The 27,930-nt window shown below is 42.3% G+C and overlaps 1 protein-coding gene across 1 annotated transcript in view; it reads right to left on the bottom strand.

The window, feature by feature from the left end:
* SVIL (supervillin) overlaps positions 1-27,930 on the bottom strand; it is a 182,320-nt gene that overhangs the window by 20,420 nt on the left and 133,970 nt on the right. Inside the window, exons 21-32 of the mRNA XM_080678887.1 lie at positions 26,032-26,176; positions 20,216-20,305; positions 20,048-20,134; positions 18,572-18,749; positions 15,489-15,661; positions 10,219-10,374; positions 8,933-9,069; positions 8,179-8,326; positions 7,905-8,050; positions 6,562-6,737; positions 3,779-3,923; positions 3,125-3,401 (exon numbers count right to left, since the gene is read on the bottom strand). Of these exons, the coding sequence (XP_080535013.1) occupies positions 3,125-3,401; positions 3,779-3,923; positions 6,562-6,737; positions 7,905-8,050; positions 8,179-8,326; positions 8,933-9,069; positions 10,219-10,374; positions 15,489-15,661; positions 18,572-18,749; positions 20,048-20,134; positions 20,216-20,305; positions 26,032-26,176 (1,858 nt within the window). The remainder of the gene's footprint in view (positions 1-3,124; positions 3,402-3,778; positions 3,924-6,561; positions 6,738-7,904; positions 8,051-8,178; positions 8,327-8,932; positions 9,070-10,218; positions 10,375-15,488; positions 15,662-18,571; positions 18,750-20,047; positions 20,135-20,215; positions 20,306-26,031; positions 26,177-27,930) is intronic.

Here is a 27,930-nt window from a genome sequence, read left to right as displayed (position 1 = left end):
GCCCCACGTGGCCTGACCCAACATCACTGGGTACCTCAAGCAGCTTGTTTCCCCGACCTTTGGGGGCAAGAACCATGCCCTGCAGCTCCTGAGGTGGTCCCTAGGGCAGGGCACTGACCCACCGAGGCTTCGAGGCTCCCGTCTGTGGACCCCAAAAAGCTGAACTCTGTGTGCTTATGCTGGGTGGCCCGTGTCCAGTAAGAAGATGACTATACTGCTGCTTTCTGCTGAGCATGCCCCAGAGTATCCTGAGCTCTGAGTTCAGTTCTGTTTGCAGGTGCAGTCCTTGTGGGATATGATTGATGAGGAGCTGGACTAGTAGTCACCAAGGGGCCAGTGCTTCTAGGAGGACCACATGTGACTGCAAATCCCATTGGTCTATGCTTTTCTGCTTTCAGAGGGACAGTCTGGAATCTGAATGCTCCCTGCTCTAACTTAATTCTCTGAAGCTGGACTTCTTCAAAGTTATAACTTTGCTCATAAAGATACTGCTGGATCTGGGTGTGAGAGGAACACACTGTCTATTTGGAAGGAATACAGAAAGTATTTGCCTGGCTCAAATCATTATTTCTTAGGGGCCTCCAAGTAAATAGTCTATGAAGACCTCAAATCTTACATTTATTTTGTTTATTTATTTTCATTTCATTTCATTCATTCATTCATTCACTTGCTATTACTTTTTTTATAACCAACAGCTCAAGTAAGGAAATGACTCAATTTTACACTGTAGAGCCCCTTGGTCTCCTTTTATAAAACAAGTGAACGGTTCCCCTTGTATTTTAAGAACAAGAACTAGTCTTCAAAGGTTATTCCTTAAAGTTCCCTGTTCCACACCCAGAACTGAGTAGTTTCTTCCCCATTAAATTCCCTCTTAATGTTTTTATGGCCAGCCAGCAGCACAGGTTATTACTTCGGTTTACCAATTCTGCATAGTGACTCATGGGAGTTGCTGTTGTTTTGGGTAAATCGACATTATCTCATCTTCACGTTACAGGTAGTAATTATGCCGTTGCTGCTGAGAATGTCAAGGATGATTATTTCCTGCAAGGCACATGCTAAACATTATACATACCAGACTATAATATTCTATGAGTTGAGTGTCATAATCTCTATTTTCCAGGTGAGAAAACTGAGGCTCAGAGAGGTAAAGTAACTTTACCCAACTTGCAGAGCTAGTATGGAGGGCCTGAGAGAAGACCCAAGCCATAAGGCTCCAGGGCCCGTGACCTTCCCTCTAAGTGACAGAGCCTCCTTATGAAAGGGAACGTGGTTTCAGTGCCCAGCTCCGCTCTCTCCTACCTGTGTGACTCCAGGTGAGTTACTTAATTTTGGTGTCCTGCTCCTTATCTGAAAAATTAGCACAAGCACAGAACACATCTCATGAGCTCGCTGTGCAGACACTCAGCTAGAGCCTAAGGTAAAGCCCCAGTGTGTACCTGTGTGCTGGGTGGCCCCAGCACCTGCAGCCCAGCGCTGGGCACAGTCCTGCACAGCCTCCTGTCCTGCCTTCCCACTGCAGGCAGTTGCCATTTCAGGGGACTGAGCTCTCTCACTGTCATTTATAACATACTAGAGGTCCCATGCATGAATTCATGCACAGGTGGGGTCCCTTGGCCTGGCTGGCAACTGGGGCTGATTGGGGATGTCTCACCCAGTCCCCATGGGGCCGATCTGGGCTGGCCGGCGGGACCATGGGAGGTTGGCTGTGGGAGTGCACTGACCACCAGGGGGCAGCTCCTGCATTGAGCATCTGCACCCTGGTGGTCAGTGCGCATCACAGCTACCGGTCAGTTGTTCAGTCGTAACAGTCGCTTAGGCTTTTATATATAGAGACTAGAGGCCCGGTGCACGAAATTTGTGCACGGGGGTGGGGGAGGGGTCCCTCAGCCCAGCCTGAACCCTCTCGCAATCTGGGACTGTTGGCTCCTAACTGCTTGCCTGCCTGATTGCCACTCTGCCTGCCTGCCTGATTGCCTCTAACCACTCACCTGCCTGCCTGATTGCCCCTAACTGCCTCTGCCTCGAACCCTGCACCTGGGACACAGGCTTCCCTCCTCCGGCCAGCTGCAGGCAACTTGGACCCGGGCTTCCCCCCACTCTGACTGGCTGCAGGCACCCTGGACCCAGGCTGGCTTCACCTGGGCTAGCTGCAGGCACCTGGGACCCGGGTGGCTTTGCCTGGGCTGGCACCTGGGACCCCGGGCAGTGCCACCTGGGCCCCGGCTTTGTCAGGAAGGACATCTGGAATGACATCCATAAGATGTATAGTCTATCCATTCTAATTAACATATTACCCTTTTATTAGTATAGATTCTTGTTGAAGGCAGGGTCTGAAATATTGACTTGCTCCCTATAAAGTCTCTAACACACAGTAAATGCTATGCAGTTGATTAAAAGCTTTATTTTTGATACATTAGGAAAGAAATAAAATGGTTCTAAGTCTACAGGTGTTTAATCAGCAAACCATGTGGAAGCATAGGGGACCGTAAGGAGGTGAATCAATTCTTCTGTAGTTGAATCTCAAAATCAGAGTTGTGACATAAACTCCCTGCTGAATGGGTAGGGAGGACGGACACTGAGCATAACATGGATAAGGCTACTTTTTGACAAAGAAAAGAGAGTCTTTCTCCAGAGTCCACTCACTGTCCTCCCTCAGAAATAGCTTCTTTCATTTTTAGTACATTATTTTTGTTCATGTATTTGCTATAATGTTACTACACCATTTGGTTTCAGTTCTAAATCATCCACATATGCTTTACTTAACTACTTTAATTTAAGCAGCATCCATCCACATGTCAAATGTCATCTGGAGGCAGATGATCACTTGGCTAGAAAACCTCTGGGGACAGGGCAGGGGAGGGAATGAGGTTCCTGGAAAAATCCCAACGTGCAAGTTTCATCTCTGTAAGGAAAAGTCCCGATGTTAGCAGTACTGGGCTGTTAGGAATTCATCTACAGGTTTACTAACTGGTTCTCAAAGCGAATGAGTATGCTGGCGCGCTGCACCCCCGCAGCCAGCGTGAGACATGGTGCACAGGGAGTCGGGTTCCAGCAGTCCTGCGGCTCCCAGCCTCGGTGTGGGGGCTGGGCCTGTCTCAGCTTGAAGAACATGTAAGTCACTAACCTGCAGTGCTCACCATGTACTTCCACTTGACCACATAGGCGTCCCCTTCATGGAATTGCCCAATGCTCTGTTTGGGGAGCCTGCTATAGTCGAATTCGAGGATATGCCAGACATCCACTGAGACAGTGGCAATCTCAAAGTGCCTGCGGTCATCCCCTTCCACTAGGCCATAGCCACGGCCCACGTTCACCCCATCCAGCACAGTGCCAGCTGTCGTCTGGGGCACTGGCACCATCCGGGTTACATCGTATGGCTTGACTTCAGCCCTAGGATCTTCCTACAGGGAACATAAAATGTCTGATCAGTTGCCTATTTTTCCAGCTGTTTTGTCTCGCACTCCATGCTGCTTCACTGTTAACTGGACAGTGTAAGAGCACAGCTTTCACACTTTCCCAGGGCATTGAGCTGCATTAGGGAAAGGCTGCATTTATGGGAAAGACTTGGGAGGCCTGAATACCTACCCCACCATAGTGAGAGGGACACCCATAAACCCAAAGGTGCAAACAAAGCTATTTTCACTCTTCGAGTTGGAATATAGTAGGAAACTGGTTTGCTGTTCTACTAGTAAATCCTGGGAAGTCTTTTAGCTTTCAGGCCTCTTTTGTTGGGACCCAAACCAAGCCCTGAGGTTTGAGGCCTGGTCACCCGGAATACCTTCTGCTGGGCAAGTTCACTGGCGTTCTTCTCATTAGGTCTCTTCAGTTCAGTCCAATCGAGAAATTTTTCTTTGAACAAAATAGTCTCATTGTGTTCTGTAAGTCTCCCAAATATTGCCCAATCAGGCCGCCCCTGTCCTTTTCTGCAGGTAGGTGGGTGGGGGTGCAGACAGGAAAAGAACCATAGTTAAGCCATGATAAAACAAAGAAAAGGAATCTACAACAAACACATGTGGTTATTGAAAAACAAACAAAAACACCCCAGAATATATAAGTAGTATATAGAATGGTCTGTTCTTTCTTATTTTACCAAATAAGTGACATTTTATTATTTTAGCCTGAAGCCTTGCAAAGCTTTGTGTCCACAGAATTATGAGTTGAAATGCAATGAGGACCACGTCAGGACTAGACTTTTCTGGCATCCTAGCAAATTCTCATGTTCGGGAGAGCCTGGGGGTTGTGCACTAGGCAGGGAGCAGGTGAGGCAGGAATCACATGCGTTATCTTCCTGGCCTCCTTCATGCCACCCACAGGCACCTCAACTGCTCACCAAGTTTCTGTAAAGTGGAATAGATGGGAGCTCACCTGAACTCTTATTGTAAGTCATGTTACGACAAACTCTCCAGTCTAACTCTTCTCTGTTATTAAACTGAACATAATTTCATATACCATGAAGTTAAGGTTTGCATATTTATTTTTAGGCCCCTGGACGTGACAGTAGGCAGGGAGAGCACAAGGACACAGAGAAGGAAGTGGCACAGCCCAACTGGAGGGCTGGTCCTGTCTCAGTACCTCAGAATGTGAACCTGTGCTTGAAACAAAAGGTGACTGAGAGAAAGGTACTGGCATACCTCAGAGATACTGTGGATTGGGTTCCAGACCACCACAGTAAAGTGAGTCATAATCTTTTTGCTGGTGGAGGGTCTTGCCTTCAACGTGTAACACTCAACATTTGTGAAGCGCAATGAAACGAAGCATGCCTGTACATCTGAGAAAATACATGCTGTGGAGGGTCCAGCCCTGAGAAGAAGGTGCAGGCATTTCTCATCCTTCCAAATCAACCATTGGTTGTGAATTATGACCAGGATGCATATGACGCCTCAGACCGATGGGCAGTGCTCACTGGGCCCTGCTGTGGCTCCTGTTTTGGACCAGACTACAGCTTCTGGCCCAAAGGCACATCACAGAGGCTGCCTGTCTCAAAGAAGACCAAAGCAGGGTGCAGATACTGCTGCCTCATTCTCCCAGGGGACTTAAGGAACCAAGTATCAGCAACTAGGGAAAATGCAGGACTCTCTTGAAAGGCTGTGGTCTTCACCAGACATGCCGAATGACTGTCTTTTATATAAATTTTGACTCGGCAGACTTGCTAAGATGCCTATAGGAAATGCACTTGGTGTCAATTTTAGAAATGTATCTTTTAAGTTGTGAGGCTGCACACATATGAGAGGGAACAGGCCTCAGTGTGACAGTGGGAACAGGAGTGGGAGCAGGTGTGCTTGTCCCCATCCCTATGACACACACTGTTCAATTGGGCTAAGTCATGACACCTCAGTAGTTTTAGCCTCTTTGTTACTTAAGAAGGGCTGAGGCTTAATCTTGGCTGCACCTTAAAATGTCTGGGAAGCTTTTAAGACATACTGATACTGCACACGAATTGAAAACGCATCTCTGGGGCTGGGGCTGGCACATGCATTTTTTTTAGAAAAGCTCCTCAGCTGATTCTGATCTGGGAGATATTGAAAACCAGGGGGCTGAGTACTCTCTCAGCTGCTTCCAGGTCTGTGGGTGTGTCACTGCTAAATAGGAATTGTCCATCATATGGATTTTATGCTCCCGCACTGTATTTTTCATTTATTATACTAAGTAAAAGATTCTTTTTAGCCTTCGCCTCTGTCTGTAAAATGCTAGTTATTACAGTACTAATTTTAGGTTAAATGTGATTAAAAAGGGTTTGAAAACTTTTCACTTTATATCAACAGAATTTTTAATAGTTTCTATTTGATAATAATAAAATCAGTAACTTTATTTTAAACAGAAAACTAGGTAGGAAAGTTGAAATTTGTATACTAGTTCAATGAAAACCATTAAAATGCAGTTGTGTGATACCTATGCACACCTATTTCTAGACACACACTTCTTTTTTTCTAGTTGTTAAGAAAAATAATAATTCCTTTGCATAAAGAATTATTTTTCTTATGATCACATTTCTTTGAGTTTGTGCATATTGTTAGGATTTGCCAAATTACTTTAAAAAGTCCAGTATGCTGTAGAAAATAATAATTTTACAATCATTATTTTAATTTCATATTATCCTCCCTCCTGAGAGAAGGCATAAATGTCACCTACTGCCAAATAAATGATAAACCCTGGAATTCAAGGGCTATGCTGGGACAGTGTGAATTTAGAAGGAAATGTGTTGCTTTTGCACCTTCAGATCAATGGCTGAATTCCAGACCCTGGGAAGTTTTCAGATCAACATGTAATTTGTTTAAACAATTGCTATTCATCTGTCAATAGCACCTGGAATGCTGCAGGTGAAAGTAATTTGTTCACTTCAAGACATGTAATATAACAAACATCTTCCAGAAGATGTCTGTATTTCTGTATTACTTAGGTAAAAGCTAAAGAAATGTTCCTTTGTAAATATTCATGGTACTGCATGTCAGTCATTTATGAAAACAAAAACCTATGAAAAGCAACAGTAGCCAACTGGGGTGAGAACTGAGGCCCCTGAGGGAATCTGCTTGCTCTAAGGGCCATGAGAGATTACATGAGTACCTGGGAATAAGCGGATTGCATTCTCCAGGATCCAGTGGGTTAATGTCACAATTCTCATAGTCAAAGGTTCCATTCCATAAGTGCTTTGCCAGCTGAAATGCTATTTTCCGTTGTGCCAATGTAACTTCTTTTCCGTGCCACACATAAACTTCACTACCAAAATCAAACACCAGTACCTGGGAGAATGGCACAGAAGAATTTATTAACTTCAAGGATAAGCTCCAGTTGAATCAGGCTCCCTACTGACAGTGAGTCAAATGGGTGATGATACAAACCCAAGTGGAGCAATCATTACAAACATAAAAAGATAACAAGATATACAAGCTGGCACTTCCAGCCAGCCTCTACCGATGGGTAGAATTCTGTTTCATTGTCCTAAATGCCCAAGTTAATGTTCCCTCCTCTGAACTCTCAAACCACCTAAAACTTCTGATTCATCAAAGAGTGAAGGCCATCTTCCTATCATCCTTCCCTTTTCTCTCCCTCCTCCCTCCCTCCCTTTCTTCTTCTATTCATTCACTTAGTATATACAGGTCACTTCATACATTCCAGGCACAGAGATGACAGGTGTCAACTCTCCTCTATATAGTTCTAAGACCCCCAAAGGCAGAGACCATACCATACTTATATTTACAGTAGGGTTTACTCTTTGCTGAATGAATTCATGAATGGGGTACTAGCTCTTATTTTCAAACCTATAGTTTGTTCTTTCTTCCTAGAATAACTTCTCCCTTCATTTCCAATAATCCAAATTCTACTTAATTTCAAACAAGGCTCAATTTCACTTTCTCTTTAAAGTTATGCCTGATTATTTCTGTGACTGGTTTGTCTTTTTTCCCCATTTAAATGCCCACACATATGATACAATCAATCTAGTTTCAGATTATAGTCTTTATAATACTCTTCTATTCAATAAAATTTTGAGTAGCACTTTTTCTCTCAACACTTAGATTACTTATTTAATGGACCTGGAAATGTATGTATTTAATATTTAGGGTGTGAGAGAAAAAAAGGACATATAGAAAGAATATATAATTTCCTGAAACTTAAGGACTGAAAATTATTTAATTTTTATACAAAAATCAAGAGATAGGGCCTATATATATATATATTATTGCCTAAAATAGAAAAAGCTTCAATAATTTATTGAAACTCCTCTGAACAATATTCTAAATTCTATATTAGTAATCAAGATGGAAGTTATGGTTGGAAATTACAAATAATTATCTTTCAAAAGATGTTACCAACCCACGACGGTACTCACGATAGCTAGCATTTATGGGGCACTTACTATCTATTTTATTGGGCAGCCCTGTGCCGACTGCTCCGCCCACTCCCTATACCTCTTTTGATTGCAGAAGGGAGCACTTTGGGATTTTCCCCCAGAAGTCGTCATCAGGAACAAGCTTGTCATCCACCAGACGGTAAGTACAGTTTGTTTCTATTATGGCTGTTTCATACAGTTCGTCTTCCTTTGGGTCTCCAGCAGCTTTGGGATACGAATAATGAGAGGGTATTACATTAGATGCTGAAATGGGGCTGGTTTAGAAGGATGAAGTAGGGGAGAAGAAAGGACATTTAAGTCTTGTCATTCTCTGAAAAACAGTAAACTCTTACATTGGTAACTGGTTTGGCCACCCAGAAGCTTCCAGAAATCTTTGGCTGCATGAGTGTGTGTATTAATTCCTTCTTCAATAGTTTGAATATAAGTAGCTCTACAACCAAGTTCCCTCTTTGTCTGAATTAAAGTTGCAAGTTCTGAGGCCTGAAAAAAGGGAGGAACACCATTATCTGGGTAGACAGCCTGTGGCTAGCTGGAGAGACACACTCTGACATCCAAGACCAGAAATGGTGTGTGTCTGAAAGGAAAACCTGGTGACCAGGAGCCCAAGGCACTGGTGGTTGAATATTTTCAACAAAATCAAGAAAATGTAACTAAACAACCAGAGGTATCAATTCTTTAGAGCTACAGTTCTTAATCTTCAAATTCAACAGTTCACATAAATTGGTAAAATCTACCTGTTCTCTGGACTTTTCCCCATGAGATCCTCATTCACTGGGTCTGGAGCAGGATTTCACAGGGACCTGGGATAAGCAACTTTGAAGTGATGTGCCAGTTCTTTTTTTACACAAGAGTGAGAACAAAACCAGGACTTCAAACCTGGAGGGATAGGTAACAATCCCCCTAAAATACCACACGTGAACACCTAATGAGAGCTTGTTTGAGAGATATTCAGAACAATATCTATCTCTTCTCACTCTATTAACTGGACACTTGAGAAGCTTTGCAATCATCTGGCAACTGGTAGAAGATTCTGTCAGTGTATAAAGGAGATGCTCAACTAAACTATTTTATTTTTCAGATACTAACCTTCGCCTTTTCTATGACATTTGCAAACTCTCCTACCCACAGGAAGCAGTAGTGGGGAGAGAGCAGGAGGAAGCAGTCCCCGCTGTTGAGTGACGAAGCTCGAGGTTCCACCAGTCTTGTCTGCACATGTCTTCTTCCTGAACACAAGGCAAAGAAACACCATCTCCCAGAAAGGAGAACTCCCCCAGCCACAGGAAGGACCAGAAAGCACCCCATCCGAGCATCGCTTTCAATTCTAAAGAGTCTGGCCTACATATACTAGTTCCCATGACTGGGAATGGCGGAGGGGGATTCAGAATGACAGCATCATAGATTACGTTCCTTTTAGTGCCTTCCCAAATGCCACCATGTCCTCAGGACCACTGTCAGTTCGTTACAGCACAGATATGGGTTAGTTGGGGTTCCTTCCTCCAGGAAAGACAGCACCATGCTCCTTTCCCTTGTTTGCTCATCCCCTAGTCTTCGCAGGTGAGGGTGTGCCTTTCACAGCTTCTGCTTGCTCCAGAGTTTTTGGCTGGGAGTCCTTTGGGCATCAGCCTAGAGGCAAGACTGCCTTGTGGATCTTTCTACAAACACACTGACAGTGTCGTCTCCGGGTTAGAACCAGGAATAGAGGCTGGTTATTGGAGCCTGTCACTGGGAAGGACAGTGGACATGCACAACATAAGGGAAACCCTCCCAGACAGAGAGGAGATTTCATCTATCCTTTCCTGGTGATTAATATTGAGCAGTTGCCACTGGGACACAGCCAAATCTACCCTCACAGCCCAGAGCTAGGTCTCCCTTGCTATGGATAGAAAAGGTGATGAAGTGGAATCTGGGTCTACCTCACTTGCTCTGCTTCCTCTGGATTCCTTCTCCAAGGATGTACCTCTCTCCCTCTGCCCTGATTGACTCTTGTTTGCCTCAGGGAGGCAACTGTGTGGAGAGAACACTATGACAACTTAGGGGGTCTGGTAACTGCCTGACAGTGTGTGGCAGGGGACACAGGGTAAAGGGGGCAGCTGCCCAAGCTGTTTCTCAAATGGCAGAGACCTAGGTTCAATGCTGCTCAACACTGCTGACCACAGGCACATTACTAACGCCCTAAGCCTCAGTGGTACACCACCTCATGGATTTTATGAAGCTTACTTGAGAGGAGGAAGTTTAGCACCTGGTGCACAGCAGGTCCTCAAAAGCATGAGGTGAGTTCCCTTCCCATGACAGGCAGTTAAGGGCATGCAGGACCCCTGATGCTCCCTGGCTGAAGCCCCAGCCCTGATGTAACTCCTCCTGCTCTTACATACCTTTGATCTGCAACAGCATCAGCTTCTTGTAGGGCACTGCGCTGTTGTTAGAATTCTGTTCTGTCAGGTTGACGCTTCGCAGACTGACGCTGCTGAAGTTTTCTTTACTGGCTAAACCTGCCAGGGTGACTTCTGAGAAGTTGGAGTTGGAGGACACTGGGCCAATTGAATAAAGAAACACAAAAACACAGGGAAAAGCAAGATGTTCAGGTGAAATGACAATGTTTACAATCAGAAATTATCCATAACCAGCTATCTTTTTCTTTTAAAGTTAATCCTGAGGGGGAGAACATACCCAAGTCTGATTAACTATGCAGTGCAATGCTTAACCCCTGTTTTAAGAATTCAACACTGTACTGAAAGTATAAACTGCTATAGACAATTGTCACACCTCACCACGTAGAGACAAGAATAGAGTGACAATGTGGCACAGCTACTTTAGTATAAAATGAGGAACTGGACTCATTTGTTGAAATTCCACTCAAAGCTGTTATAAATTCCTAACAATGTTGAGATGTTAAAAATGCATTCTCAAGGAAGATTGTTAGGTGTCACCAAATGCATTTATTTTCTACCAAAAATAGAAAAGCAGGCATTCTATAAGGGATGGTTAATTTACAATCTTTTTTCTGGAGGCAAAGTGATAAATTACTGATCTCCCGAGGTCCTTTGCTTTCAACTTAAGATTGTAATAACAAGATGCTAAGTTTTCATGTGGACCAACAAACGTATATGTGCCAGTCACCACAAAGACATCATCTGCACCCCCTAAAGGTGGAAATAGAGGAAAGATATATAAGACTTGTTCCAATAAACCTTCATTTCTCCAACTCATTGTTTAAAAAAATGTATATGCTGGAAAGGAATTCAGAAAAATTATTTTGCTGGGATTAGGTTTTAATACTGAAGAAATATATAATACATCTTGAGAATTCATGAGGCACAATGATTTTGAAATATACTTTCTGAGTAAACCAGTTATGTTGACAAGACTCAATCACTTTATTTAGTTACTATATTTCTAAGAAAAGCTTTAGGAAATTGGTTTATGAGTGCTACAGGAAAATCAAAATTATATTCAAAATTGAGGAATATTAAAAACAGTACAATTATGTATATCATTATCGCTACCAAGGAAACCTGTGTTTCAAAACTATGAAACTCCACCTTACTGGGCAGGTAAAAGCAGAGCAGCACTGTTGCCAGTGAGGCACACAGCCTGGAGTCTACCTCCTCATGTTCCTTTCACTGCCCCTCCCAACTCCCCCCTCTCCACCCAGCCCACATCCCATCAAAGACAATTTGCAGAGCACTGGTTTGTGCATTAATTAATAATATAAAAATTTAGGATTAGGCAAAGCAGTGATTTGGCACATTTTCCCTTGAGAGATCAAATGATTTCCTCTTGAATAAGATTAAGTGGAGAATTATTGTGTTTGGGCCCTACAAAGCTGACAATGGGGTGAGTTGCAAAGCCCCAAAACATCCTTTTCCTCCAATCTCTTGGAAAAAATGCAGCAGGGTAATTTGAATTTTCCAATTAACAGATGCTTAATGCTACAAGAATTTCTGTGAAAAGCCTTTACATTCTACAAAGATTTTCTGCAGGTGTGCACGTATGTGCACAAATTTACTCATTTTTATTTAATGAGAGTCTTATGAGCACCATTACTGGCCTTTGCAAGGCAGAAAAAGGAGGATTAAAATCACCACATCAAATGGTAGTAAATCATCTAATGCTACAACTCAAATAATTAGAAAGAGAGCAACAAGAAAAGCCCACAGTGAGCAGAAGGAAGGAGATAATAAAGATTAGAGCAGAAATAAATGACATAGAGACCAAAAAAAACAATACAAAAGATAAATGAAACCAAGAGCTGGTTCTTTGAAAGGATAAACAAGATTGATGAACCTCTAGTCAGGCTCACCAAGAAGCAAAGAGAGAGGACTCAAATAAACAAAATCAGAAATGATAGAGGCAAAATAACAACAGACCCATAGAAATACAAAGGATTGTTAAAAAATATTATGAACAACTCTATTCCAACAAACTAGACAACCTGGAGGAAATGGACATATTCCTAGAAAAATATAACCTTCCAAAACTCAATCAGGAAGATTCTAAAAATCTCAATAGGCCAATAACTATGGAAGAAATTGAAGCAGTCATCAAAAAGCTTCCAGCAAACAAAAGCCCAGGCCAGACAGCTTCACAGGAGAGTTTTACCAAAAATTCAAGGAAGAACTAAAACCTATCCTCCTCAGACTACTTCAAAAAATTCAAGAGGAAGGAATACTTCCAAACTCATTCTATGAAGCCAGCATCACCCTAATACCAAAACCAGATAAAGACAACACAATGAAAGAGAATTACAGGCCAATATCCCTCATGAACATAGATGCCAAAATCCTCACAAATCGGATCCAGCAGTATACCAGAAAGATCATACACCATGACCAAGCAGGATTTATACCAGGGATGCAAGGATGGTACAATATTCGCAAATCAATAAACATGATACATCACATAAACAAACTGAGGGGAAAAAAATCACATAGTCATATCAATTGATGCAGAAAAAGCATTTGACAAAATCCAACACCCTTTCTTGATAAAAACTCTCAGCAAGGTGGGAAAAGAAGGATCATACCTCAACATCATAAAAGCCATATATGATAAACCCACAGCCAGCATCACACTCAATGGACAAAAATGAAAACCATTTCCCCTAAGAACAGGAACAAGACAGGGATGCCCTCTCTTACCACTCCTGTTCAACATAGTGCTCGAAGTACTAGCCACTGCTATCAGACAAGAAGGAGGAATAAAAGGCATCCAAATTGGAAAAGAAGAAGTAAAACTGTCCTTATTCGCAGACGACATGATACTGTACATAGAAAACCCTAAAGACTCCATCAAAAAATTATTAGACTTAATAAATGAATTCAGCAAGGTAGCAAGATACAAAATTAATGCCAAGAAATCTATGGCATTTCTATACACCAATAGTGAACTTACAGAAAGAGAGACTAAAAAAGCAATCCCATTTACCATCGTACCAAAAAAATTAAGATACCTAGGGATAAACTTAACTAAAGAGGTAAAAGACCTATATGCAAAAAACTACAGGACACTGAAAAAAGAGATAGAGGGAGATATAAATAAACAGATGGAAGAACATACTGTGTTCATGGATTGGTAGAATCAACATCATCAAAATGTCCATTCTACCTAAGCAATCTATAGATTCAATGCAATCCCCATTAAAATACCAATGGCATATTTCACAGACCTAGAACGAACTCTCCAAAAATTCATCTGGAATAAAAAAAGTTCCCAAATAGCTACAGCAATTCTGAGAAAGAAGAACAAAGTAGGTGGGATCTCAATACCAGATTTCAAGCTGAATTACAAAGCCACTGTTCTCAAAACAGCCTGGTACTGGCACAAGAACAGACATATAGATCAATGGAATAGAAGAGAGAACCCAGAAATCGACCCAAACCACTATGCCCAATTAATATTCGACAAAGGAGGCATGAACATAAAATGGAGTCAAGACAGTCTCTTCAATAAATGGTGTTGGGAAAATTGGACAGATACATGCAAAAAAATGAAACTAGACCACCAACTTACACCATACACAAAAATAAACTCAAAATGGATCAAGGACTTAAACATAAGACGGGAAACTATAAAAATACTAGAGAAATCCACAGGCAGCAAAATCTCAGACATATGCCAAAGGAACTTCTTCACTGATACTGCTCCTAGGGCAATGGAAAATAAAAAGAAAATAAACAAATGGGACTACATCAAAATAAAAAGCTTTTGCACAGCAAAAGAAACCATCAACAAAACAACAAGAAAGACCACTACATGGGAGAACATATTTGCCAATGTTATCACTGATAAGGGTTTAATCTCCAACATTTACAGGGAACTCATACAACTCAACAAAAGGAAGATAAACAATCCAATCAAGAAATGGACAACGGACCTAAATAGAAACTTTTTGAAAGAAGACCGAAGGAAGGCCAAGAGACATATGAAAACATGCTCAAAGTCACCAATTATCCAAGAGATGCAAATCAAAACAACAGTGCGGTACCATGTCACACCTGTCAGAATGGCTATCATCAACAAATCAATAAATGACAAATGTTGGCGAGGATGCAGAGAAAAAGGAACCCTGGTGCACTGCTGGTGGGAATGCAGACTGGTGCAGCCACTGTGGAGAACAGTATGGAGTTTTCTCAAAAAACTAAAAATGGAACTCCCATTTGACCCAGTAATACCAATTCTAGGAATATATCCCAAGAAGCTAGAAACATCAATCAGAAGGATATATACACTCCTATGTTCATAGCAGCACAATTTACCATAGATAAGATTATGAAACAGCCTAAGTGCCCATCAGCAGATGAATGGATTAAAAAACTCTGGTACATCTACACAATGGAATACTATGCTGTGCTAAAAAAGAAGGAATTCCTACCATTTGCAACAACATGGATGGAACTGGAGAGCATTATGCTAAGTGAAATAAGCAAGTCAGAGAAAGATAAGTATCACATGATCTCACTCATTTGTGGAATATAATGAACAACATAAACTGATGAACAAAAACAGTTCCAGAGACAGAGAAACATCGATCAGACCATCAAACCTCAGAGGGAAGGTAGGGGAGGGTGGGGGTAAGGGGGAGAGATCAACCAAAGGACTTGTATGCATGCATATGGGCCTAACCAATGGACACAGACAACAGGGGGGTGAGGGCATGAGCGGGGGGGTTGGGAGGGTAATGGGGGAAGAAGGACACATATGTAACACCTTAATCAATAAAGAAATTAAAAAAAAATAAAAATAAAATGAGCAATACAAAAGAAAAAAAAATCACCACATCACACCCTGGCCAGAAGCTCAGTGGTTAGAGCATCAGCCCACACACCTAAGGGTCTTGGGTTCGATTCCTGATCAATGGCATGAACCTGGGTTGTAGGTTCAATCCCAGGTCCTGGCCAAGGCACATGCAGGAGGCAAGCAATCATTGTGTCTCTCTCACATCGATGTTTCTCTTTCTCTCCCCTTCTTCCCCTCCCTTGTAATCTCTCTAAAAATCAATGGAAAAAATATCCTCAGGTGAGGATTAACAAAAAACTATATACTAAAAAATAAAACAAAATGTACACCCTCAACTGTTAAAAAATATATCACCACATCACTAGTTCCCAAGCACAGAAGCAGGTTGGTGGTTCCAAATACTCACTCTTTTCTACTTTCATCCGTTTTGACTCCATAAAGGCGACATTTAGTCTCTGCTCAGTATATTCCTGAAGGAGGTCTTCTCTTGCTGCCAGCATTTTCAGTGGGTTTTTGGAAGCCTGAACCCGGCGCTTGGGTCTAACTGCACGCTTGTGCTCAGCCACAGCAGATGTCAACCTGAGGAGCAGAGCAGAGCTGCAGCCTTGGTCTATAAAAACTCCTGGCCTGTTGAGTTCCCTGACCTGAAGCAATGGGCTCCACAGTTTTACTCCCTGATTTCATTATAAATCTTACTACTCTTCCTCCTGCCCGCCACTCTCCTGACATAAAGTCATAGAATCTTGGGGATGGAAAGGAGATTCAAGGAGTCATAGTTTAAGAACTCAGACAATTCCCAAATCCCCCACTCACCCAACCCCAGGGGCTCTGCCTGAAAAGCAAGTCCCTAATGGGGCAGCTTATCCCACACCTACATAGCTATCAAGGGTAGGAAGTTCTTCCCCAACCCTATACACCCACAGACACGTTCCATCTCTGCCCCTTGTAATAGTACACATATCTACCTCTTCTGCTACTAGCAAGCCCTTCAAGAATTTACATCCAGCCATTGCTTCTCCATTTTATTCTCTTTCCTCCAAACTAACCTTTCTTTTCACAAAATATTTTTTCATTTCCCTCACCAACTCTTTCATAACGAGTCTCCTCACAACCCATTGCCCCCCTCTGAAAAATAACTACTATTTTGAAAAAATAGATTGAAATAAAATAGGCTCACAAAGCCAGCTATGACTGCTACACATTCACACAACTCTGGGGCAGAAGATCAGACACAGGGAGGTGGGTGGACCCAGTCACATGATTTCCCAACAGATTCCCGATGCTGCTCTCAATTTCCAACTGCACAGGTGTCTGCAAGTCTTCTTTATATATAATATTGTTGTGTGTGTGTGTGTGTGTGTATGTGTGTGTGTGTAAACAGGCACATATATTTAAATTATATGTAATGATTTTAAAAATTTAAACATTTGAGTTGGGAGAAATGGCTAAATAACCATGCACTCAAATTCCCAAAACCAATCGGGAAATGGCTAAATAACCATGCACTCAAATACCCAAAATATTATTTAAATATGAGAAATGGAAAAATGTTAATTTTCTTAAGGTAGCAAATTAAATAAAAGAAGCATATTGAAACATGCAACAAATATATCAGGAGTAGTTTATGGAAAAATTTATGATGACTACCCAGATTTAAGGAGGAGACTGTCACTCTGATAAATTTGTAGGAAATAGATAAATGTGGTCAATAGCTGTGGGTTTACCCTGTCCAGGGTATTTTTCCTGCTTCTGGTAAGAGCACCCTGACTCTCCTTTGGAGGACTCATCTTACTCCATCCCCTGCCTGCAACCCCGGCTCAGGATTGGATCCAGAGACCAGCTCTGACCAATCACTGTCTTGCATCTCCTTGGCCACAGTGATTGCTTAGGGATAGACTCACATCCAAGAAAATCAAGCCTGGAACTTCTGGAACTACTGGGAAGAGAAGCTGCCTGTGCTGGAGTGGCCAAGTAAGAGCTGCCTTCCACCCTATGGTCACAGCCCAACTGAGAGTGAAGCAACCCTGAGGAAAGCAGGCGAGAGAGACCATGTTCTGAAGAGGAATCATAAACCATCATTGCTTTCCTTAGGTAACTTAGTCAGGTTCCTGTGTGAAGACAGGTCCTTGGACATCCTGAGGAAACTCTCAGATCTACTGATTTTATAAATCACTAGAGGCCCGGTGCATAACATTAGTGCACTGGGGGTTGGGGGGTCCCTCAGCCTGGCCTGCACCCTCTCACAGTCTGGGATCCATTGGGGGATGTCCAACTCCTGGCTTAGGCCCGCTTCCTGGGATAGTGGGCCTAAGCCGACAGTCGGACATCCCCTGACGGGTCCTTAGCGCTGCTGCGGAGGCGAGAGAGGCCCCTGCCACCGCTGCTGTGCTCACCAGCCATGAACCCAGCTTCTGGCTGAGTGGTGCTCCCCCATGAGAGTGCACTGACCACCAGGGGGCAGCTCCTGTGTTGAGCGTATGCTCCCTGGTGGTCAGTGCTCGTCATAGCGACTGGTTGTCCCACCGTTCGGTCAATTTGCATATTAGCCTTTTATTATATAGGATTGTAGTTAAGTAACATGCTTTATTGATTTTCTAGTTAGTTGTATTAATTTGAGCCCATGAGATCCAAATACTTTTTAAAGTCATGAGTAAGAATGGTATGTCAAATAAAAGACGGTATAGAAATCTCTACTAACTGATTTTAATCTAAAAATATGCAGAACAATATTGGAGTATGTGAAAAATCCAGTGACATTTTAGGAACATCTGTGGCACATGCTCTGTCTGTAAGACTTTCTGCCTGAATGTGCATCAGTTCTGGGCATGCATGTTTCATCTACCCACAGCACTATGTGTCTGGCTCAGAGAATACTGTAGACCCCTTACTCCCCCCATCCCCGGTTTCACTTTCCCGGTTTTAGTTACCAAGGGTCATCCATAGTATGAAAATATTAAATGGAAAATTCCAGTAATAAATAACTTGTAAGTTTTAAATTATGTGCCATTTTGAGTAGCAGTATAACACTTGTTACGGTTCCATTCTATCCTGTGACTCATCCACTTTGTAGGTGCTCCCTGCCCATTAGTCACTTAGTAGCCACCTTGATTATCAGATCGATTGTCACAGTATTACAGTCCTTGTGTTCAAGTCACCCTTATTTTACTTAATAATGGCCCCAAAGAACAATAGTGATGATGGTAACTCAGAAATGCTAGAGAGAAGCCATATAGTGCTTCCTTTAAGTGAAAAGGTATTTATGAAATACAAGAAAAAATATACTATATGAAGGGTCTGGCATGATCTCCAGATTCAGGCATCTTAGAACATATCCTCCCTGAATAAAGGGGGAGGGGGCACTACTGTAATGATTTGTCTGTAATGAAGTTTTATCAGAGTGAGAGAAAAGAGCCTCATGAAAATACTGGGTAGAGGCCGATGAAGGAGTCCATTCTCAGTAAGTGAAAGACAGAAATTTCAGTAACTTACTTGGGGGCATAAGGGTCGAAAATAACGTCAAAGTCTTCTTCCAGCTCTACAGGGCTCCTTGGCACGGTATCATCCATGCTGCGGTAAAATTTGGCAAAGGTTTCGTCATCATCCAACTTCATCACCTCCTTAACAGATTTGCCTGTGACGGTGAGTACAGTTTCTTGCATCCCACCAACTATAAATAAACAAGCAAGTAAACGGAATAAATTTGTGCAAAATCATTATTCCAACTGCACCTCACAATATCTTAAAAATTATTCCTCCCTCCCTCCATAGTGATAGCCATAATAGTGATGATATCCAGGGTCCTGTGGATGCCTCCTAGGCCTTCCTTGCTTTCTCATGGAAGGACTTCCAGTGTGAACAATGCTTGCGCTGTGACATGTGGAAGACAGCAAGGCTGGCTTTGCTGCACACAAGCCCACTAAGTTCCTTTTGCTACTCGAAGCAGAAGTAGCCTCAGTCTCTAAATGAGAAGTCAGAAAGATGTTTTTCTGCAAAGAGCCATGAAGTACATATTTTAGGCTTTACATGAAAGGCTATATGGCCTGTGTTATCACTACTCAACTCTGCTGTTGTAGTGCAACAGTGACTCCTGGCAATACCTTAACAGTGGTCATGACTGTGTTCCATAAAACTCAATTTACAAAAACAGGTGGTGAGTTGGATTAGACCCCTGGGCTAGATCACTGTTGAATTGGTTGCATTGCTTGTGTTGCCAGGTTAGTTATCCTATTACACTTTTATATTTCTGGTTTAAAGGGTTTTTTTTTGTGTGTGTATTATTTCCAACCTATTAGGGGTCAATGTCAATGATAGGGACTCCCAAAGTATAATATTTGATAATCTTCAAGTACTGGAAATTTTAATTAAGAGATAAGGGTATTCCTGCATTTTATTCTTTTATTTTGTATATTCCATTGACTTTTGTACTGAAATATTTATTTCAACATATTATTTACCAAAATTTCCTTTTAGAAATTATTTGTGATTATAAGATATATCAACTGCTACCTTATTGTAAATTGACATATACAATTTAAAGTTCATCAGGCCCAAGATCATGTTGACTTTGTATAAGTAGAATTATCTGCTTTCAGGGTTAAAAGCAAAATTAAATCATGATTCTGATGGGATGACAACCCAAGATTTAGATTTTAATAGGAAATGTTATTGGGGGGTCCCCAATTTAGTACATTATCAAATGGGTCAGAGTTTAGTAATACAATCAGACTTGACCAATAACTTCACTTTTAAAAAGATAACAGCAAAGATAATGCTTATAGAATAAATCGGTCCAGTCATGTAGAAAGAAGGCAATTTAACTGAGGAGAAAGCCATCACAATTGGAACTTAGAGGTTTTGAGAGAGGAGCAGGTTCTTTTTAGGTTTCCTTAGCTACTCACTGAAATACGAATCGCAGTGTGCTACAGGTATATAAACCAAAGCTTCCCTCTGGCTTCTGGCATGTACCTTTGTTATTCAGCCTTCTCAGAAAGCTTTCCAGCCTGTCCAACTTCAGGTCCGATTCTAACTGCATGTCTGGTCTGGCTTCAATATCTAGGCAAGTAGAAACCATCAATGAGAGAGAACCACTGAGGACTCGGAGTCCCTGGCATATCGGATGCCTTGGTGACTTACCTTCCAGGGGTTTGGAAATGGGTGTTGTGCCCCTTGTTTTACTGCAAATAGGGGACGCTACTGGTGTTATGGCAGTGGGTGATGCCAAACCTGCAGAACAAACAAACGAGCTGTTTAGTATCTCAGGATCATTCCTGAAAATTCTCCTGACCCTGTTGGATCTCCCTTATCTCCAATGTAGATTTTACAATTTATAGAATTTATACACAAACATGCATGTGCACATACAAATACATTTGGCAGGTACCATGACTGTGTAGGACAATCGCACATGTAGATAGAATCTGATAGTTTCTAAGGACTGTAGTGGCTGATAAGCTGCCATTCCAAAACGAATAACGAGGATGTAGGAAATCATGGCCATAACATGTAAGTGGGATAAGAAAGTACAAGTCTATCAGAATACACTTGAACAAATGGAGTGTGAGCTCTGAAGGCCCTTTGTGGTGGTACGCATAGTTGAGGAGGAAGTCTATGTGCACCATCTCCCACGGAGAAAGAGGAGAAGGGATTGTGTTGCACTGGCTGGCAGTGGCTGCCAGCACGAATTTCCTTCCAGGCTGAGGTGAGGTAGGGGCAGTCTAGCCTTTGGAGCATCACTCAGAGGAGAGTGGCTCTACTGAGCAATAACTGAACAGTGCTAACCCTGTAGAAGAAAAGACACAAGAGTACACAGTGAAAATGACTTGTCATCTTTGGAAGGGCATATCCATCTCTGGTGTGGCTGGGAACCTGTGATATGCTTTCTCATATATTTATCACAAAGCAGGGTGGGGAATCTTTAAAGGGAGAAATGGTAAGGGACACATGAAAGGCAAAGAAAGAAATTCCAGCATGAAAAAGGTATCTGGTCAGAACAAGAAATTTTAATAAAAAAAATCAGAGAGAAACCAAGATGGCGGCATAGGTAAACACCTAAACTACTGCCTCGCACAACAATTTCAAAACTACAACTAAAAGACAAAAAGGACACCATCCAGAACCACAGGAAAGCTGGCTGAGTGGAAATACTACAACTAGAAGGAAAGAGGAAAGCACATTGAGACTAAGAGGAGCTGCAAAAGGCTGAGGTACGGAGATGCACGCATGGAGAGGACGGGCAGCTGAATGCACGGGCGGCTGAGTGTGCGGCTGGCTTTCTAAAGCAGAAGGGAGACGGAAGCTCCTGACTGCGCTGAACTCCAGTCCTGGGCGAGACTCTGGGAAACCAGATTCATTCAGGGGGAATCTGGACGGTGAGGAAAAGAGAAAGCACACTGAGACTCGGGAGCTTTGGAAGGCAGAGGTCCGGAGGCGCGCGCGTGCAGAGAGGACTGACTGCTGAATGCAAGGGCGGCTGAGTGCGTGGCTGGCTTTCTAAAGTGGGAGGGAGACGGAAGCTCCCAACAGCGCTGAACTCCAGTTCCGGGCGAGCTTCTGGAAACCCAGACTCATTCGGGGAGAAACTGGACTGTCTGGCAGTGGGTGAAACTCAAGGACAGCTTTCTCTCAGAGGTGCTTGCAGTGATTACTGAGGGACACTGAGACCCAGGGGCCTCATAGGGCAGGCTGACGGGAAGCCAAGGCTGTCGGCTCCACCCTGAAACTCCGCCCCACCCAAGCTGAGCTCAGAGGCTTTTGCAATTTTGCAAGTCTTGTCCCATAAGGGTGTCTCCAGCACAGAAGTTCTCCCAGCGTAGACACAGCTGATCCTCACAGCCAATTGGCCTGGAGGTCAATTCCTCCCAGTGATACCAACAACAATCAAGACTTTACTACAACAAGGCTGAGCACACAGCCCACAAAAGGGTGCACCAAGAGTGTCCACCTCAGGTAACTGGGGACACTGAGCCACTGTGCCCTATAGGACACCTACCACACAAAGCTACTCCACCAACTCAGGGAAGCAGCAAAAATGTGGAGACAAAGAAACAGATCACAAATGAAAGAAATGGAGGAAAGCAAATGACTGGATATAGAGTTCAAAACCACGGTTATAAGGTTTTTCAAGAATTTCCTAGAAAAGGCCGATAAATTTAGCGAGACCCTTGAGGATATGAAAAAGGACCAACTAGAAATTAAACATACACTGACTGAAATAAAAAATATTATACAGAGACCCAACAGCAGACTAGAGGACCACAAGAATCAAGTCAAAGATTTGAAATACAAAGAAGCAAAAAACACTCAACCGGAAAAGCAAAAAGAAAAAAGAATCCAAAAATTTGAAGATAGTGTAAGGAGCCTCTGGGACAACCTCAAGCATACCAACATCCGAATTATGGGGGTGCCAGAAGAAGAGAGAGAGCAAGATACTGAAAACCTATTTGAAGAAATAATGACAGAAAACTTCCCCACCTGGTGAAAGAAATGGACTTATAAGTCCAGAAAGTGAGAGAACCCCAAACAAAAGGAATCCAAAGAGGACCACACCAAGACACATCATAATTAAAATGCCAAGAGCAAAAGACAAAGAGAGAATATTAAAAGCAGCAAGAGAAAAACAGTTAATTACCTACAAGGGAGCACCCATACGATTGTCAGCTGATTTCTCAACAGAAACTATGCAGGCCAGACGTGAGTGGCAAGAAATATTCAAAGTGATGAATAGCAAGAACCTACAACCAAGATTACTCTACCCAGCAAAGCTATCATTCACAATTGAAGGTCAGATAAAGAGCTTCACAGATAAGAAATAGCTAAAGGAATTCATTACCACCAAACCAGTATTATATGAAATGCTGAAAGGCATTCTTTAAGAAGAGGAAGAAGAAGAAAAAGGTAAAGATAAAAATTATGAACAACAAATACATGTCTATCTACAAGTGAATCTAAAAATCAAGTGAATAAAAAATCTGATGAATAGAATAAACTGGTGAATATAATAGAATCAGGGGCATAGAAAGGGAGTGGACTGACAATTCTCAGGGGGAAAGGTAAGGGGGTGCGGGAAGAGACTGGACAAAAATCGTACACCTATGGATGAGGACAGTGCGGGGGAGGTAAGGGCAGAGGGTGGAGTGGGAACCGGGTGGAGGGGAGCTATGGGGGGAAAAAAAGAGGAAAAATTGTAATAATCTGAACAATAAAGATTTATTAAATTTAAAACAAAATAAAGTGACCTGTGACCTTAAAAAAAAAAATCAGCATCCTTCCCCCCCCCCCCCCCCCCAACCCCAACTTAAGTAGAAGGATTTGGAAAGGAAAATAATTAGTACATTTGCAAAGGACAAAATGAGGTTTTAATGTTCTGTGTATAAATGTGAAATCCTCAGATAACATTGACACTTTGAGCATCCCTCAAAGCACATCTGAAGAAGATGTGAGTCACTATCACCTACAAGGAAAAATACATGAATGAATTGCTCTGCTCCTTCCTCCTGTGAGCTAGAGAAAGATGTATTACAGCATTAAAATTTTAAGACAAAATACTGAAATCTAGTTTAAAACTTAAGTTTTAGGTGATTTTCTAGAAAGCTTCAAGACATATATATATTTGCTTGAGGATGTCAACTTTTCAAATTTTATTTCATTTACCAGACCTGCAAAGGGTTTACACCAGTGAGAAAATAAATTTTTCCTGAAAGATAATAAAGATAGGTGAAATTTGGTTCACAGGCTGGGGCAGTAAATCATTACCTACAAAAAGGATGTAAAAGAGACATGGAAAGGTTCATTAGCATGGAGGTCATTAACTCTAATGTTAAAAAAGAGGCAACCAGGAAACCTGGCCCTCTGTACTGCCAGGGCGCCCCCTGCTGCCCATTCAGACAGCAGCATGCGGGAGAGCTCTTGGATGCGGGCCACCTCTTTCCCAGCTAGATATTAGTATTTTTGTGCATGTGAGAGGGCAAATAGATTTAAATTACACACTAAAACAAAGCACTCCACATACCTCTTTCAATGACTTCTACTTGCAAGAACCATTACCCACTCTCTTCAGGAACATTTTCACACCCCTCTTGTTCAAAGGCATACTTTGAGTATTTTTCTTCCAGGAGAATAGTAGAATATCACAGAAACCTTTCGGAGTGCTAATTGTTACAGATACTCTAAGAGTATCAAAAAGGGAAAAAGTCCTAATGAGGCTAGAGAACAGTACAGTTTTCTGGCCTGAGAGAACGAAAATGAGAGTACAGTGTGCCTCTTGGCAATTTACTGATACGCAGTAACTCGTATGTGCCATTGTAACCAGATGAAATGGGATGTCTCAGTGACTGTAGTGTGGGGGGTTACTTTATTCTATAGTGAGTATAAACCAGATGCCATATTATGGCAAATAAAAACCAGCTGACAACGCAAGTGAAACATATAACCCAGTAGGTGGTAACAAATATTAGAAAAATAGGGTACAGTGTTTTTCATCAGCTAAAAGTGTAAGAAAATTATTTCCTGAGCCAACAATATAGCACCTGTTAAATAAAGATCTCTGATTTATTCAGGAAAAAGTGAATGCAAACTCATCCACTGAGATAGGAACTTCTTGGCTCTTGCCCTCCAAGCCCATGTAAGAGCAAATCTCCTTCCTCTGACAGTGCTGTGGACTAGAGCAGTGGGTTTTGGTAGTAAGTGGGCCTACTTACAAATCAATGTGATTTTTTAAATGAAAGAAAAATAAGAAGTCATCAGGATAAAAGTCCAGGCTAGGTCTGAGCTCTGGTTCATGTTCTCAGCTTGAATTCTTCTTGATCAATGTGGGCCTTAAGGAGCTGGTTTTGATAACACAGGATGGGGCTCATATTAAAGTAGTTTAACTTGATTACACTGTTCTGCGATTTGGTGAAAATACTCAAATGCTGCCTCATTTTGTGAGAGTAAATTATCTGCTATTATCTTTTGACAATTCCAAGATTAGTTAAGAATTTGTTAGAGAGGATTCTTCTGCCAAGATTTGAGTTAATCACAATTCAAGGGTTTCCCCTCCCTCCTTTCCTTCTGCAAAGATTTATTATGAGACTACAGTGAGTTAGGCACTATGTATGAGTGAGAATCATGAAAGATTTTGAGAAAAGGGAAAGATAAACCTAGAAGAGCTAATGACAATATAAATGAACTCTAAGTGAATGTGAAAACCTTTATCACTAACTTAGAAAATTTGTTTTAAAACAATAACCCAGAAAATGAAGGCATGCACCATAAGAGACAAAGGGATCCAAATTCTAAACATTTCCTACAGGATATAGAGGCTTAAAGCTCTCTGGTGACTTTACTAACCATGTGATTCCTCAGTTTAATAAATCTTTGTGTACAGATTTCAAATTAGTTCCAAGAGTTCAGATGCAGAGAAATGACTGTCTGCAGGGAAATCCCACTCCTTGAATTGGGTATATCTTTTAAACATCTATTAAAACATACTTGGAAATCCATCTTTGTAAGCCAGAGAACTCAGCTTTATGGTAAGGGACCTAGGAATTACCCTAGAAGGGAGAAGACGGAAACTCCTTCTTCATTGAGAAAGGCTAATTTGGGTTAACTGATTGCCAGATGGCAAGAAAATGTAAATAATTTGAAAGCAATTATGGGAAAGAACTAAGATTCGTTAACAGATTTGCAATTGCTTTTGAAACCTGTGCTCAATTTCCAAATGGCTAAGTTTTGAAATTGAATTATGCCTTTTACATTGAAGATGACGCTATGTATAAAAAAAGGTTTCGGTAGGAATATCTCAGAAAACCAACCCCAAAACCATTTACACAACATCTGTGAGATTAAAAACTAAAATATACCATGGTGTGATTGTTTTCATTGAGCTGTCACGGGCCCCCCTCCCGTCCATGGGTGATGGAGCATGTGCGCACACAGGTACATGTGTACAACATGCACATTCGCAAACTGACCTTTCTTCACCATTCTCCCAGCCACGGTAAACTGGGTGGAGTCGTTAGCTGCCCCTTTGCCTTTTGTCTTCCAGGCTTCCTCTCTCACAGTAATGAGGTGCTTCCTCTCTTCGATAGTCATTTGGCTCTCTCGACTTTCTGTGACCTGCTTAGTTAAACATGTACAACGGAGAAAATAGAAGAGGGAAATGAAAGAGAGGTGAATTTTAGCCCGTAGCATTTTGTGAGCTGAAAAGCAGGCAAAGAGGATACAACACTATCCGAAACTGGCCATAGCTATTCTGAAGTAGGGTTGACTTCCTTATTTCCAGCTTGGATCAGAGATCACCATCAGCAACACTGAAACTTTAAATCAAAACTTAGTTGTTTTTTTAACTACTTGTCTGGAAAATTGGAACACCAGAACAATACTTTGTAAAAATAAACAAAAAATAGAGACAGCCTTCATGCCAGGTCCTTTACAGAGTTTTAAAATTGGTCTGTTTTACCTATCTGGTTAAACTCAGGTGATGAGAAAATTTTCTTCATATACATATGTGTATGTGTGTGTGTGTGCATACATATATATTACACATATATGTATCACAAAGAACACTATCAATCTAGAAGATCTTACCAACTAAGTACACAGGAACATGGTCAATTATAAAGCAGGAAAAGCTGATCCGGAGTAAGGTGTGCTGTAAGAAAGTTTTCTGGAACTTGACGTGCTTTTTTCTAGAGCAACTATGTTACATGGGCAATCAGGGTCTAACTTGTAGGTCATAATATATATGACATTGAGGATGCACTGTGCTACAGATATCTTACATATATAATAAAATTTTTATGTAAAAAATGATTTTTAGCCAAAACCGGTTTGGCTCAGTGGATAGAGCGTCGGCCTGCGGACTCAAGGGTCCCAGGTTCGATTCCGGTCAAGGGCATGTACCTTGGTTGCGGGCACATCCCCAGTAGGGGGCGTGCAGGAGGCAGCTGATCGATGTTTCTCTCTCATCGATGTTTCTAACTCTCTATCCCTCTCCCTTCCTCTCTTCCTCTCTGTAAAAAAATCAATAAAATATATTAAAAAAAAATGATTTTTATAAACTTCTAATTGGGGTTCTAGAGATACCTGCCTCTTCACTTTCTAAGCCACTGGTGATACTCATTTGGCCCAAGGGAAAGCTGAGGGGCTGAGAAAGCAGGACAGGAGGGAGAGCTCAGGCTGCTGGGGCTGAGGTCAGAGGATGAAAAGCAGGAAGGAGGCAGAGGCACAGACACCCAGGCCCAGAGAGAAGGGGTGTGGCCCTGAGAAAGAGTGGGTGATGGCAGTAGAGTGGTTCGGGCAGGAGGCCTTCCAAGGTTGGCAGGACACAGCTTCACTATAAACCCCTCTCTGTGAAAGCATGGGCCAGGGCCTGAAGCAAGGGAGAGGGCAGGAGCCCTGGGAGCCAGTGTGGAGGAGGAGAGCCCCTCCTAGACAGGAGCCTCTGGGCTGTCCCCTAGAGGTCATCCAGGAGGGGCTCTAAAGATGGTGGTGGCCAGCTTCCTGGATTTATGCTTTTGCTTTCACCTCAGGATCTTCCCAGCCGTGGGCAAACTACGGCCCGCGGGCCGGATCCGGCCCGTTCGGCTGTTCTATCCGGCCCGCGGAGCCGAAAGAGCAGAGGGTTCTCTTGCTCTCCCCTCCGCTCCTTCACCAGCAGCAGTGTTAACATGGCAACGTCGGGAAACATGGCCGCAGCTCCTTCTTCTGAGTGGGCGGAGTTATATCTGCCCATTAAATACGCCCATTCAGAAGAAGGAACAACTTCTCAATCTTCAGAGGCTCCTTGTAATGCCCGCGGACGCGTCCCCCGACATCACCCTGGGAATGCGTAGACACGCTATCGTGGTGATGTAGGGAGACACGCCCCT

Source organism: Plecotus auritus, assembly GCF_963455305.1.
Source record: "Plecotus auritus genome assembly, chromosome: 1".
Classification (NCBI taxonomy): Eukaryota; Metazoa; Chordata; class Mammalia; order Chiroptera; family Vespertilionidae; genus Plecotus; species Plecotus auritus.
This window is presented reverse-complemented; position numbering and strand designations above follow the sequence as displayed.